At 35.8% G+C, this 16,283-nt stretch overlaps 1 protein-coding gene across 4 annotated transcripts in view; it reads left to right on the top strand.

Annotated features, from left to right (window-relative positions):
• The window catches only part of LOC138806220 (POTE ankyrin domain family member A-like), an 87,371-nt gene that overhangs the window by 49,753 nt on the left and 21,335 nt on the right, over positions 1-16,283 (top strand). For 3 of the 4 annotated variants that reach the window (XM_069991755.1, XM_069991757.1, XM_069991754.1), the window contains 3 exons: positions 7,454-7,655; positions 12,973-13,006; positions 15,411-15,483. The exons of the other annotated variant lie outside the window; for it this stretch is intronic. In XM_069991755.1, coding sequence (XP_069847856.1) covers positions 7,454-7,655; positions 12,973-13,006; positions 15,411-15,483 — 309 coding nt within the window. The remainder of the gene's footprint in view (positions 1-7,453; positions 7,656-12,972; positions 13,007-15,410; positions 15,484-16,283) is intronic. 4 annotated transcript variants of the gene reach the window in all.

Here is a 16,283-nt window from a genome sequence, read left to right as displayed (position 1 = left end):
AATATCCTCCTGAAGGAGAGATCCTTTAATTAGTATGTAGTGATCTTCTTTATCTCTTCTCATGAATTTTAATTTGAAGTCTATTTTATCTGATATTAGGATTGCAACTCCCGCCTGTTTATGGGGGCCGTTTGCTTGGTAGATTTTGTTCCAGCCTTTAACATTGAAAATGTGTTTGTTTTTACGGGCAAGATGTGACTCCTGCAGGCAGCAGATAGAAGGGTCTTGTTTTTTTAATCCAACTAGACAGTCTATGTCGCTTAATTGGAGAGTTCAGTCTGTTAACATTAAGAGATAGGACTGAGACGTACTTGGGAGTTTCTGACATGTTATCCAGCTTCTTGGGGGCTGTGAAAACTGGGTTCTTCCTATGGTTCTTGGATTCTCAGTTTGGGTGCAGTTTCTTGGCCTTTGTTGTGGTCTTGTTGGTTTTCTATGTGTAGGACATCTTTAAGAATCTTTTGTAGGGCTGGTTTGGTGGAGATGTATTGTTTCAATTTTTCTTTGCTATGGAAGGTTTTTATTTGGCCTTCAGTTATGAAGGAGAGTTTAGCTGGGTACAGTATTCTTGGTTGATAGTTGTTTGTTTTTAGGGCATGGCATACATCATTCCAGGCTCTTCTTGCTTTGATTGTCTCTGCTGAGAAATCTGAGGTGATTCTAATTGTTTTCCCTTTATAGGTGATTACCCTTTTCTCCTTGACAGCTTTAAGGATCTTTTCCTTGGTCTGAGTTGATCCTGTGTGGATTATAATGTGTCGGTGGGATGTCCTATTCTGGTCTGGTCTATTTGGGGTTCTAAAAGCTTCTTGTATCTGAATAGGCCTATCTTTTTTTATGTTTGGGAAGTTTTCTGCTAGGATCCTATTAAACAAATTTCCTAGACCATTAACTTCTGTTTCTAGGTGCTCCTCTACACCCATTATCCTTAGATTAGGCCTTCTGATGGTGTCTTCCAGGTGTTGGATAGATCTATCATATTTCTTGGACTTGTCTTGGATGGTTGTATGTTCTTTCTCTATAATATCTAGGCTGTCTTCAATCCCTGAGATTCGATCTTCTGCATGGTCTAACCTGCTGTCAAGACTCTCTACTTTGTTTTTATCTCTTTTCCTTCTAATTGGTCAGCTTTGATGGCTTCAAGTTCTTTGTTGAAGCTCTGTTTTAGGTCTTGTATGAATTTCTTTACTTCCTTAATTTGGTGTTCATTGTTTGTTCTCAAATCACTTAGTTGATTGGTTATGGTTTCTTTGGACTCCCATTCCTTCTGTTGGGTTCCATTCAGCATTCCCTTTGTGGTCTCCCTGACTTCCTTCAGCTCTTTGTTAATGGATTCCATGAATGACTTTAGTGATCTTTGTGTATTCTCTACCTGGTCTCTCAATTCCTGAATTACTCTTTTATTAGCTTCCTCCCGTTCGTGGGATTCCTGCAGTTCTCTTTGAGTGTTCTCAGCCTGCTCACGCCATTCCTCCGTTCTCTTTGAGTATTCTCAAGTTGTTCACGCAAATCCTGTATCAGTTTTTGAGTAGCTTCCTCACGCTTATGATATTCCTGTATAAACTTTTGGGATGCCTCCTCTCTCTCCCTATCACACTCATACAGAGTCCTTTGTAAGTTGTCAAACTTCTCATTTATCATGTTTGCCACCAGTGTTTGTAGAGCTATTTGGGAACTCTCCTCTGGATTGTTCATTATCTGTTCTGACCCCTGATTATCAAGATTGGGACTTGAGATACCCGGATTTGCCATTTTTCTTGTGTTTTTCCGGCTTACTCTGCCCATTTGAGATGAAAATAGCACCAGTTTTGTGCTAGAACACTATCTTAAGGCAACCATCAACCAACGTTTACATTTATACAGTCAATAGTCTACAGATACAAGCTAGTTCAACAGATACATCTATTCAACATCAAACAACTATATGTTAATGTGCTTCGAACCGCAGAGAAGAATTTGGAAAACCAGAAATTTTTAGGGTTAGGGAGATATGTGGGTAAAAAATAGGGATAGATTGGTGTGGGGAGGCACAGGGAGAGTTAACTATGTCCTAATCCCAATGCAGGAAATAGGTTGGGTAGGATGCAAGTAGAGAGAGAGAGAAAAAGAAGAAAGGGAAAGGGAAATGAAAAGAGACCAGAAAAAAAAATAGAAACGTAAAAATTAATGTAGTTATGGAGATTGAAAGACCATCTATGTAGAGAGGAATGTGAATATATTGAGAAAACAGGAGGGAGATAGAGGAGATGTGAAAAACTTGAAAAAATGCTTAAAATATTATATAGGTATAAAGAGGTAATACTGCTATTAAGGAATTTAAGTCTCAGAGGTTTTGGATTGAGTAATAAATTTGTGGATTAAGTGTGTACACAATGGGGGATAGGGTCTATTAGTTAACTATGGGTTTATCTGAGGATGTGCAGGACAAGGGTTAAGTCACATACAGAAGAACAAAAGAGAGGAATAGGTGAAAAGGATAAGAAAGGGAGAAAAAAAAGATCAGAAGTTCAGTAGAGCTAGACAAAAAACAAAAAGATAATTAAGAAAGAAAGAAAAAGAGAAAGAAGACAAGAAAAGAAAGGAAAACGCGCATTCACATATTCCTAAAATAAAAATTATAAGAAGGAAAAAAAGTTACTGGAAAACTATTATTTTTTCAAAAAAGGCAAAAATTAAAGATTAATAAAAGTTTTAGAAACCGAAATTTTTTTTTTAGTCCAAAGCAGTTTATTGTTATCTTTTCCCTAAAACAAAATAAATTATTCTTGCTTGTGCATTTTTATCAACAGATCTTCTATTTGAAATTGATTAATGAATTGAAATACAATGTCCTATTGAAAATATGAAAAACAAAGTGGTGTTTTTAGAGAACACAACATGTTAATGATTCACAAAGAATATCAGGAAGCTCAGTGGGAAAGGCAGTGGGTATAATGGTAACATTTAATTAAACTTTAAACACTGCTTAAAGTTAATATCAAAGAAAACTATTTCTTTTTAATTTAATTTTATTTTATTTGAGAACATACTGTACAGAGGGGTTACAATTACATGGGCAGGATAATGCATACATTTCTTACCAAGCATTGCAGCCTCCTCCTTTTTTTACCCTTCACCTCCCTTCCCAGCCTCCCCCCGCCCCCCCACCCAATCATACCCCTCTCCCCCCCACACTGACATTGTAAATGCCCCTCAGTAGATGAATGGATCAAGAAAATGTGGTATATATACACAATGGAATTCTATGCCTCCATCAGAAAGAATGACATTTCCCCATTTGTTAGGAAATGGAAAGGTTTGGAAAAAATTATATTAAGTGAAATAAGCCAGGCCCAAAGAAACATAGGTCCCATGGTTTCCCTTATTTGCAATATCTTGTATAGGTATGAGTCAAGCAGAAAAGGTCAGATAATGTGATGTTAGGAAAATGAACCCTTAAATATGTATTTTAATGTTTTCGTTTCTTTCATGCATGTGTTTCTAACGCATTTATAAGATTATTTCTTTGTTGCTTTGTATGTCCCTCCCCCACAGTGTAACCCCTGCTTTCACTATATTTGATGTCAGTATAACATATGGAGGAGATGGGGACAAACAGTCGTTTAAGGATTCAGGTGGACCTGCTGCAACAATGGGAAATTTTTTTTTATATATATAAGGTACCAAAAAAAAAAAAAAAAGAAGAAAAAAGAAAAGAAGAAGAAGAAGAAACAAAAAAAGTTCTTTGATTTTTTTTTTTTTATTTTCTTGGGAGGGGGTGGGAAGAATCCTGTATCTCCCTTTTTTCTGTAACCAGCCTCTTGTTGGAGTCTCTGGTCAGCTTGAGGTCCTGTGGCTTGATTGGTTTCTTAAGTCAGTTTGTTCGAACAGGCAGAAACATGCTCTGCTTTACCCAAGATTTTGAGATCCCCCCTCCCAGGTTAGTTTAATGGGAGGGTGATCTGCTTTGAGAATCACAAAGGAGGGGTGATGAGGCTAGGTTCTGGTAGAGTTGAGTCCTTTCAACAAACAGTAGCATTTCCCTGGGGCTATTTTGTGAAAAAACTCACAGAGCCCAACCTGGAGCCATTCTCAGGGTTTCTGTTTTTCAATTGATTGTTGAGGCTGCTAGAGGGAGGGGCAGCCTCTGGCTCTGGTTACCCAGTGAGGAAAGCCACTCCAATGGCTGGCGCCTGAGCTGGGTGACTTTTCCCTGGATGGAGCTGAGTCTGGCAGGTCACTTCACCGTTAAGTTCTTGTGACCTGCTAAATGACTCGTTTTATTCCAAGGCCTGAGTTGGAGCTGTCAGCTCCTCCGAGCTTTGTCGGTATCCAAGATGGAGATCACTGGTGCTGGGGGGGGAGGGGTGGCCTTCCCTCCTCTGCTCCCTGAGAAGGAGTGAGGACGTCGGGCTTGTACTCACGCTGAGTCTTGGATCCTGGGTCGTCTCTGGTCTGCAAACTGCAGGATGAAGATGTCCGCTCCTTGTTGGTTCTTGCTGGTGTTGAGTAGAATCCTCTCATCCGCTGCATCTGGCTCCTTCGTCCTGGACTCTCTGTGTGAGCGCTCAGGTATGGCCGCGGCTGCGGTCGCTCTGCGACCCTGCAGCCGCCGTGGCGGCTGCTCGCAGGCGCTCAGATGTGTCTCCTTGTCTTGGCTTCCCCTCTCTTGTCTAACTCTCTGTCCGGTGATGGCACACTTGGTGTGATTCTCTGGCTTAGGACTGTTCACTGGAACTCTAAAACTGCTTTCTATGCGAGAGCTTGTTCAGATTCCAGCTTCTCCTCCGCCCTCTTCCCGGAACTCCCTAGTTAGTTTTCTTAATAATGGCCATTCTAACTGGGGTAATGTGGACTCCCATTTTTTTTTTTTTGTTGGTTATGTGGCTCGAACTCTGGGCCTGGGTACTGTCCTTCCACTCTTCAGCTCAAGGCTAGTACTCTACCACTTGAGCCACAGCACAACTTCTGGCTTTTTCTGTTTATGTGGTGTTAAGGAATCCAACTCAGGGCCTCATGCATGCGAGGAAATCTCTCTACCACTGAGCCACTTTCTCAGCCCAGAATTTCAATGTTGTTTTGATTTATATTTCTTTTATGGCCAGAGATATTGAACATTTCTCCTTGTATTTAGTAGCCATTCTTATTTTTTCTTCTGAGAAGTTTCTCTTTAAGTCTTTAGCCCATTTATTAATTGGGTTATTTTTTGAGGATTTGTTTTTTGGGGGTATAATTTTTTGAGGTCTAAATATTTTTTAGATATGAGGCCCTTGTCTGATGAATATCTAGTAAAGATCTGTGGACTTTCTATTTATCTTGGTAGCTATGTCCTTTGACTTGTAGAAACTCTTCAGTATGATGCAATCCCATTTATCCAGCCTTTCTTTGATCTGTTGTGATTCTGGATCTTTATTTAGGAAGTTTTGGCCTGTGCCTAGGTACCCCAATGGTTCCCTTATCTTCTCCTATAATATTGACAGGTATTTACTGGGGCGGGGTTCTCTTTAGCTCACGTGTAGGGATGGCTCTTAAATACAGCCTAGACTCTTCAGAGCACTTGGGTGTGGGTGCCACTGTGGCATATCTGGAATCAGTAGTGTTCCCAGATATGGATGGGTGGCTAGCACCTGAGTTCCTACGCTCATCCGAGCCTAGAAACACTGCTGGCTTTTAAGGTCTGTCTGGGATTTTTATTTTGTTTTTGTTTTTTTTTTCCAGTGAGATTTTAGAAAATTTTTATTTTCTAATTCCAAGGTGTTCGCCAGCTGTGTGGGCTGGGCTAGATTTGGCTAGAATGCTACCCACCTGAATGACAAAAATTTATTTATTATTTATTTATATTTACTTATTTTTATTGTAAAGATGCTGTACAGAGGGGTTACAGTTACATGAGTAAGGCAATGAGTACATTACTTGTCTGTCATTGTTACCTCCTCCCTTCCTCGTTGTCCCACTATTCCTTCCTTCCCTCACCTCCCCCACTCTTCCTCCCCCCCAAGTTGTAAAGTTCGTTTCCAATATACTGTCCTGTGGGTATCCTTGTTGCAATGGGTCATCCTGTGTTCTAGTTTCAGCATTTTGTTATTCCCCTTCTCCTCCCCAGATTAGACAAATGTATATGCAAGATGCAGGATACCAAAATCTAGTACAGGGACGATGGGGAATATGCCTTAGGGAAAAGAACATGCAAAGGAAACAACAAAATTAAAATCACATGATACACTTAAAACAAATAAAGACAGTCCTCTTGTGTCCATATCTTGGGGTTCATTTCACTTAGTATATGGTTATTTGTAAATGGTTTTTGAGCTTTCAGCTCATCTGATAAGTTATTTTCTTTTTTTTTTAATTTAATTTTATTTTATTTGAGAGCATACTATACCGAGGGGCTACAATTACATGGGCAGGATAATGCATACATTTCTTACCAAGCATTGCAGCCTCCTCCTTTGTTTACCCTTCACCTCCCTTCCCAGCCTCCCCCCTCCCCCCACCCATGATAAGTTATTTTCTATGTATACTAATTATTGCAAATAAGGGAAACCATGGGACTTAAATTTCTTTGGGACTGGGTTACTTCACTTAATAGGCTTTTTTCTAAGGGCTTTCTTATTGCTCTTCCCATTGTACAGTGAAATGGGAATTGGTCCAGCCCAGTAATAGGAATGGACACTCTTTCTAGTCACTGTATGAGCACTAGGCACAAGTTCATCTCATCATCTCAAATCATCTTTTTCATTAGTCCTATATATTTTCCTGGCACACACTTGTTGATTGTTAAACAGATCGCTATTTGAGGAGGCTCTCTGAAGTTCTCCAGGATTTTTCAATATACTACTTTTTTCTGATGTTCTGTCCTGGTGTACAGCTATGTTGATTTTACTAGACGCATCTTTATTACCTCAGTTTAAGTATTCAATTCCTTGTCTTCTATAGGGTCTAGAAACTCTCTCTTGATAGGAAGCAGTAACACTTGAGGATTACACTTTATTGTCTGATGTCCATTACATTTTTTCATGTGTTTTTGTTGTTTCCAGTAGGAATTTAAATTAGAACCTATTCCTCCACCTTGAGTAGAATCATAAGTGAATTAGTCTCAGCAAATTCTCTTGATTAACTAAAGAATCTTTACCCTCTCTCTAGATAATTCCTGCTTATTCTTCATTTGTCACTATAATTGTCCTAGTACAGCCCTTTTGGGTCCATTGTAGATAAAATTCCCTTAGGTATTCACAGAACTCTGTTTTTTTTTTTTTTTTTAACATCTATCTGAATTTATATTGGCTGTTTGATTGGCTTTTTCATTACATGTTTAAGTAAATAGAAGCAGTGTGGCATCCACTCACAATATATTCCACATTATAGTCACTCAACTTAGATTGATTCAGTGCATGATAAGTAAATATGAAAAATATAGTATTTCATTTACAAGACATGCTAATAGTTTTATTTCTGTGTTTGTACTTTGATACAGATTCTGGTTGCCCACTGAATTTCAAGGCTGCATGTCCTTCATGTGACAAACTAATGAAACATAAAAATAGTCACTGTGAAGTACCTTCAGGGAAAAAGAAAAAATTGAAGCATAAGGTCAAGGGGATGAGAAAAGGGTTATCAAAAATGCATCTATATTCAGTGAGTGAAAACAATGAATTGGACAAGCTCTGCAATTTTAGGTATTATGAAGAAATGTTAGAACTATATTTTATATAAATTCTCATGTGAATATGTATTTTTGAAACTGCTGACTTTCCTTTTGATGTTACACCACAGAGAAAACTTCTTAGCTTTATGAAGATTGGAAATCTTGAAAATAATATGACATGTTTTTGTCTCTCAATACTGTTAATAAATTAATTCATATGCTTCAAAATCATGATTTTCATGACTAGTAACAGCATATAGGAGTCTGTTTATGTAGGAATGAGAAGTTCCAGTTACTTTTCATGCACTTGAATTACCATTAATGCTGCAGGGACCAGTATTTATATAAATTTTCTGTGTTTCTAATTCTTTATTATGACTGAATCCAATAGAATTCTTAACTAACTATAAGAGTTTTAAAAAGGATTTTGTTCAATATGTACATTGTTCTCAAAAAGCTTATTTTAATTTAAAATTCCACTACAGCAGTGTAAAGCAATCATTTGAATCCAGAAAACCTTTTCAAGATATGGATACAGTTGTATTTTGTATGTATTAATTTACTGTTAGTAATTGGAAAGAAATAGAAAGTTAAAGAGAATACTGATTATATCTTTAATAATCCAGCTTTTTTTCATCCTTGATAACACCCAATTCCAATCCCAAATCTCTGGCCTCCAAAATGCTATCTGCCCGATCCTGACCAAAGCTGAAGAATATTCCCATCCCTAGTCATCTTTGAGTTTCTGTAATCTGCCACTTGTGTGTGGTACTGACACATATAAACTCTTCCCTACTGGAGGTTGGGCTGCTCTCGGTTCCAGGTCAAGGCAGTCACAGACAGCCCAATAAAAACTCCTTGTCACCTTTGCCCATGCTTCCATGGATTTTCTCAACCCTGAGATTATTACGTGTCTCTCTCATAAATTGATAAAATGTGTCCACATTTCTGTTGAATGTAATATTATTTATTAACTAAATCATGATATTCTGTATTATTCCAAAGATGCTTACTATTTTTTGTGAAAGTGTTATGGAAAGGAAATGGTGGAACAACAAATATAAATCCATGGTAATGAATTATAATAATGTACAGATTCTTTCTTTTTTTTTTTTTTGGGTCCGGTGTGGGGCCTGAACTCTGGGCCTGGGCGCTGTCCCTCAGCTCTTCAGCTCAAGGCTAGTGCTCTACCACTTGAGCCACAGCACCACTTCCGGCTTTTTTCTTTTTGCTTATGTGGTGCTGAGGAATCGAACCAGGGCCTCAGGCATGCAAGGCAAGCTCTCTACCACTGAGCCACCTTCCCAGCCCCAATGTACAGATTCTTATACTCTGAAAGAAACATCTGAAAATCCTATTATAGAGTGTAAATTACTTTTCAGGATATAGCATTTTAAGAGGAACAATTTTATTTGAAATGAATTTATCATATGCTATCTCATATGATTTGTTATATATGATATTATATTGCATATTATATAATATACATTATCCTTATATTATGTATATAATTATATATTAAACTATTATAACATTAGTACAATGTTTTACAATATTGTAATATAACATTATATATTATATTATTATATATACATATCATTTTTATTATTATATTATTTATTATAGAATTAAGTAATATATTATATAATACTTATGTAACATATAATAATTGTATGTAATTATATAATATATAATAAATAATATAAGATAGTATATAATTATACAATCTATAATTCCATGTTATGTTACATAATATGATAGGTAAATACAGTATATATTATATGATATATAATTATGTATTATTTATTATATAATAACATATACTGATATATTTTATAGTACTTATAATATATAATTACACATTATATATGATATATTATTACATATTATATATTACATAAAAATACATAAATTTAGGATTATATGTTATATGAATATATGATGTATACTTATTTATATAATTGTATATTATACTATTATAATATAATATATAACATAACTTTATTATATATGTAACATAATATACATTATATAAGGTAGTATATTATATATTATATAATTATATACTATCTTATTATGTAATTACATATATTATATCTCAGCTTTTAAGTAGTAACTTAAAAAAATTCAAATTGCTTATTTAAGCTGGGTGCTGGTGGCTAATGCCTGTAATCCTAGTTGCTCAAGAGACTGAGATCTGAGGATCACTGTTTGAAGTCAGCTTTGGCAGGAAAGTCCATGAGACTCTTATCTCCAATAAACTACTCAGAAAAAGCCAGAGGTAGTGCTGTGGCTCAAGTGGTAGAGCACTAACCTTGACTACAAAGAGGCCCAGAGACAGAGCATAAGCTCTGAGATAAAGCCCCAGGACTGGGACAAACAAAAACAAAAGCAAAAACAAATTGTCCATTTACTTGAATAAATATGACAGTGTAGGAAAGAAATGTTCTGCTGGAAACATTGCAAAAAGATGAAAAGTGCCTTTCATATAATATTAACCAGTTTCTCTTCCTAGAAATTTGCCATCACCATCAATAAAACATTCTCTTTTTTTTTATCTTTCAAGCATATTATGGTTTCTGAAGTGAAAGAAGTGAGATACTAAATTATAAGAAGTAGTAAAAGAAATGATTGAGCATGAAGAAATTTATTAGGATAGTAAGATCAGTAATTTATTACAGTAATTATATCTGGTCTTTAAGTAAAATGGTTATTCCCATATTTTTTTCTTATAGTATGGGAGCTTTTGGAAAGCACCCTCTTTGTTCTTTTGTAAATCCTTTCATGTTCTTAATCATAACTATCTAATATGCACATCATATAACACCTATCACAATTATATATTGATTCTCCTTTTAAACCAAGGAATATATATTTTTCAGTTAGTAGCTGTTACTTTATAGCTGTGTTTTGAATTAATGAATGAAGGTAGAGATAAGTTGGAATGTTATAAGATTTATTTTTTAAAGCATTGTCAGTGGAAGTATTAGAAAAAAATTTAAATTAATTTTTAAGACATCTTCCTGCGTGGCATGTGAGGAAAATTGAAAATGAAAACACAGCCTCCACATCATCTCCTAGCACATGAACTGATGGGAAGTCCATTCCAGCCACTGTTAGTTTATTACAAATAAAGGATGGATGTGGTTCAATTAGAATAGACCAAAATCAAGGAAGGTACAACCTCTAAATACTTTATTTCCATTCAAAGACATGCTAATGATAATCATTTTTCTTTTTTAAATATACAAAGTGGTGTGATCTGAAGAAAAAAAAATGGTAAGACTGCCCTATATCAATGTGTGAAAGTTATGGATCTTTTGAATTTGACAAAAAAAGCATGGAAAAGTAGACACACAGAAGTCATTCTGGGAATCTAGAGGGTACCTTAGTGAATTTTGACTGGAACAAGCAATCATAAAAGCTGTATAACAGCTCGAGAAATATCTGATTGTGCTAATAATGTTGGGGCTTGAGCTCAATATCTTGTGCTCTTGCTTAGCCTTTTTTACTCAAGGCTAACAGTCTGCAGCTTAAGCTCTACTTCTACTTCTAGCTTTTGGTGTCTAATTTGAGATAAGAGTCACGTGATTTTTTTTTTCTTTCCAGGATTGTTTCAAACCATAATCCTCATATCTCTCCTGAGTAGCTAGGATTACAGGCATGAGCCACCAGTACCTGGCTATGAATGTGAATTTTATGGGAGATGATGCTTTGTAAAGTGAAGCTTTGATAGTATGTTTGCATACTGTTGGAAATGCTTCAGTAGAGAAGGACATGAGTTTTTATTTAATTTCTATGTTCAAGTATTACAAGGCCTGGTAATGATGTTGGAGAATGAATAGAGAATGAATTATTCTTTCTGCTTTTGTTTATATGCATATGCATTCATATTGGTCAGATATAAATAACAAGTTTTAATTATGAAATGGATAAGAAATGGACTAGAGTAATGTAAATGAACATTCAAATGATAATCTAAAATTGAAATACCCTGGAGAATGTTTTTTAAAATTATGCTATAAAATACAACCAAAAAGCTATGTGCTGGTGGCTCATGCCTATAATTCCAGCTACTCAGAGGATGAGCTCTGAGGATTGAGGTTCAAAGCCAGCCCAGGCAGGAAAGTCTGTTAGAATCTTGTCTCCAATTAACCACCAGAAGACTGGAAGTGGTGCTGTGGCTCAAGTGGTAGAGTACTCGCCTTGAGCTGAAGAGCTCAGGGATAGCACCAAGGCCCAGAATTCAAGCCCCAAGACCAAAAATAAAATAAAATAAAATTCATCTATAAGCCCAATCTAGAACATAATTAGGAAAGTTTAATATTCTTGGTATATTTCCTGCATCATCCTCAGTAGCTGTGGTGTGTAAAAGACACTCTAAAGCAGGGGTATTAATTGAATATTTTTGATTCTTGGAATAAAGGAAGGCCATGTACATCCAATTTAAAAACTGTTGCAATGTGAAAGAAAAATTTCCTTTGGATTAAAGTTACAACACATAAAATCCTTTTTTCTTATAAGTGTTATTAATATGTGTAATAAATATTTATTGAATTTACAAGTCTTTTAATCTTTGACAAAATTTCCAAGGTTCAGTAATTGTAGTTACAACCCAAATGGAAAGCTAGTATGGATTCATTCATTTGCTGTTGTTGCATCACTTGAAAGCCCTTAAATGAATAGTGAACCCATAACATATTGTGAAACACTTGTTATGAAGACAGAATTCATGAGTCTGAATCATGGTTTGGTCACTGAACAGCTGCATGGGCTTAGAATGTTACCTAATTTTCTTTGCCTAAATGTTTGTGTTCCTCATACATTATGTACCTCATCAACTTGCTATAAAGTGCTTAAAATAATGCATAGTACTTGCATAATAGGTCCTAAGAATGCTAAATACTATTGTTTAAAAAGTGGTTTCTCATATGAGGGCTTTTAAACAATGTTCAATGAGATTTAGCATCTGTAGAAGTTTGTGGTTTCTAATAAAAATGCTGATTCATTTGTATTAAATAATGCAAGTGAAACAGTATGTTTTCCTTATGCTTTGATTTTCTTCTCCAGGTTTGGAAATTATTATCACTATTGTTGTTATTTTGTTGTTGATGGATAGTATTGGGCTTTGAACTCAGGGCTTCATGCTTAATATAGGCATTCAGTCCAGTACTATTATTTTTGTCATTTATATTTCTATCAACTTTATTTTTGGAAAATGTACTTTAAGTAGCCTATAAACTTCACTAGTAAAAGTGAGTTATGACAATTTTTAGATGAAAAAGACAATATTACTTGTATTTTATATATTTTATTTTTACCTGATAATGTTTTACTGTTCTTTTTAGACTTAAAAGGAAAACATCTAAAGAAAAGCACAAGGTATTTAAACAATAATAAAAAGAACTTTGTTTGATAGATAGTGGGAACAGAGTGGATCCCAGAGATCCCTGAACAGATGCACAAGGTGCCAGGCCCGTTGTCCCTCAGATCTTGGGAGGAAGTAAAGGAGCAGCACCACCAATCAGTAGCAGCACAGCTTTGAGCAGTGGGGCTGAGACTCTGCTGCCCACTCCCTCGTTTCTGGACTATCCAAGACTAATGTCAGGGATATCATGCCTGGAGTGGAGGCCTGTGTGGTCTCTCATGGGTGCTTGCAGGCAGGCATAGGTCATAGCCAGGAAGTTTTGTAGTGTAAGCAAAGGATATGGATTCATCAAGAGAAATGATCCCAAGGAAGATATATTGCTGCCAATAACAATTCCCAGGAAGCTGGGCGCCGGAGGCTCACACCTATAATCCTAGCTACTCAGGAGGCTGAGATCTGAGGATTGCAGTTCAAAGCCAGCCCAGGCAGGAAAGTTATCTCTAATTAACCACCAGAAAACCAGAAGTGGTGGTGTGGCTCAAGTGGCAGAGGCTTAGCCTTAAGCTGAAGAGCTAAGGAACAGACCCAGACCCAGAGTTCAAGCCCTATGACCAAAAAAAAATCCCAGGAAATCACTCTGCAGGAGACAGAAAGGCTCTAAGATCTCATGTGATTGAAAGAGAAAAGGTTTGGAAGCAGGAAATTTGATATTTTGTTGAAATTCAGTATAAGAATACAGTAAACAGCACATGAACCATTTTAGATGCTTTCTAGTCCCAGGGGTCATTCGTGCAACTTATCTGCAGCATAGAGTGCAGAAAGAATGAATGATTCAAACATGCACCAAGGTCAGGACAAGCAAGGCTAGTAATGGCCTTCCTGGAGTATCTGCTACAACCACAATTTCTGAAGTTGGGCTGGAGAGGCTAAAAAGACTAAAGCAGCAGATTCTCCAGATGAGAATCCTCAGCTTCTTAGATTCACCAGGGCTGCACTGAGTAAAGGGAAGAGAGGAATGTGAAATGTGACAATAAAAAAATTAACAAAAGATTGGACATATAGACCTTGAGTTGATTACTTTGTGTCCATTTACCAGATGACTAGAACTAAGTACTTCATCTATACAATATGGGGTTTTATTACTTTGCCTCCAACTCTTTCTTTAGCAATGATAAATGGATTCTTTAAAAAAGTCTAGTTTTTCTAGATGATCTTTAAAATTTATATTTCTTTTATATCTGCTTTTAATAATGGTTTTGAAGGCAAATACTAGTATTTGTTGACATTTTTTTTGGTCCCTCCTTGCTTCAGACTGTAATTCTATCTGCCCCCTGCAGAGGTGGGAGTTCAGGCATGGAAACCCACGTAGAGCTAATTTATTGAGATGGGAGCCTCTAGACCATTTGCCAGAGGTTGCCACACACATGGATGCTCTAGATCTCTGCTTCCTTCATAGCTGGTACTATGCATGTGAATCACCACACAAAGGCCTGTAGTATATTTTTTTTGTTTAAAAATAGACTTTATTTTATTGTTATAATTTTATATCTTTATTTGTACAAGGAATTTGCATCTTGATCAATCATGGAATTTTTAAGAAACATCAATATTTTTGGTAGTACATGGTTTAAACTTGAGGTTTCATTTTTGCTAAGCATTTACCCTACCAGTTGAACAACTCGCCTAGCCCTTTTTCACATTGGTTATTTCTGAGAGATGGCCTGGCTTTATGCTTGCCTGTGGTGAGCTATGATTTCTTGTGTTTACTTGTGGTGCTCAGGATGAGAAGTACACTCTCCACTGACCTATTGTCATAGCTGGATGACAGCTTTGTACCATATCTCCAAGCAACTGGATGAAATGCATGGAACTCTATGCCAGTACTGGCCATGAAACTTGATCCTTGAAATCTGCCTTTCAGTAGTTACTATGTCTACCATGTCTACCATGTCTACCAGTTCAATTTTAAGTTTAACAGTTACAACTTGATTTTATTCAAAAGAAGTAACAACCTATAAGTTGAAAGTGCCTGTAATCATAAACTTTAATAATATCAAATAGTAACTTATTAAAAATGATTTAAGCTAATGTGACTCATTATGCATAAAAAAGTAATGCCAAAATAGAACCATCATAACAAAATGTTACTTAAAGACTTTAAAAAATGGACTAAGCATCACTATCCCACAATACAGTGAAATTTGGGAAATTATGTAATCACTTAATCATAATAAAGAATTTGAAAAAAAATGGACTAAGAAACTATGGCCATTGACAAAGATAGACTTTTGACAGCAATCTGTCTTTTTACAAATATTTGCTGATATTTTGATATAAGATTTAATTACCATTGTTGTGGCTTTATATATGATATAAATATGTTTGGAAATTTTTGAAATAGTGCTATTTATTTTATAGATCATTAAACCAGGAAATGTTATGAAAGATCTTAATGACTCAGGTCCGTCAACTGAACCAACTGCAGACCATTGTGAGTTCCCTTAGCCTGTAAGAATATTTTTCTGTGAACCAAATAACCTAGAATGGAAAATAAAGTTAGGAGTGCTGCATAAACATCTTTCAATGTACGCTGTAGTTATGTTCATACAATGTTCAGCACTGTGTCAGCACTGGGGTTTTATGTTACTTATGTTACTTTTATGTTACTTTATGTTACTTTTCATTCACATATGTATCTTTAAAACTTCAGATATGCTATCCCTTGCATAAATCCCAGCTATCTTCTTATCTGGGTTAAGTTTAAACATCTACCTTACTCGTCTAGCTTTAATCCCTCACTCCCTCCCTTTTTACCTCCCTCCGACACTCCTCTTTCTCTCTTTTTCTTTCCCTTTACTTCTTATGCATCTCTTCTGGCTACATAGTTTTTCTTTTTAATATTTCACTGAAGTATTATTGATACAGAGCAAACGGTCCATAAATTATGCCGTTTGATAATGTCTGACAAGTCTGTTAGTATATATGTTGCATATTTAATGTCAATAATCAAGATTCTTAACAAATCCCCACAAAAAATCCTCTTTCCTCTATTTCTCTTTTAAGTAACTGCCAATTATTTTTTACAAAATTTGTATATTTTTTCACTTTTCATCAATAATAAGAACTTCTGTTCCTTTATATATTATGGAATATATATTATTGAAAATTTAAGCTTAGCAATTTAATGGATGTCTATTAAGCCTCTCAATACTGTCTATTGTGTCCTATGTTTATTTTTCTATTTGCACTAATACTTTGTTACTAATTTTCAAATCCTTTTGGCAATTTAAA

This window comes from Dipodomys merriami, unplaced genomic scaffold (assembly GCF_024711535.1).
Source record: "Dipodomys merriami isolate MVZ:Mamm:240054 unplaced genomic scaffold, mDipMer1.0.p SCAF_4, whole genome shotgun sequence".
Lineage (NCBI taxonomy): Eukaryota > Metazoa > Chordata > Mammalia > Rodentia > Heteromyidae > Dipodomys > Dipodomys merriami.
Note: the sequence above shows the minus strand (reverse complement) of the source record. Positions and strands in the feature narration are given on the sequence as shown.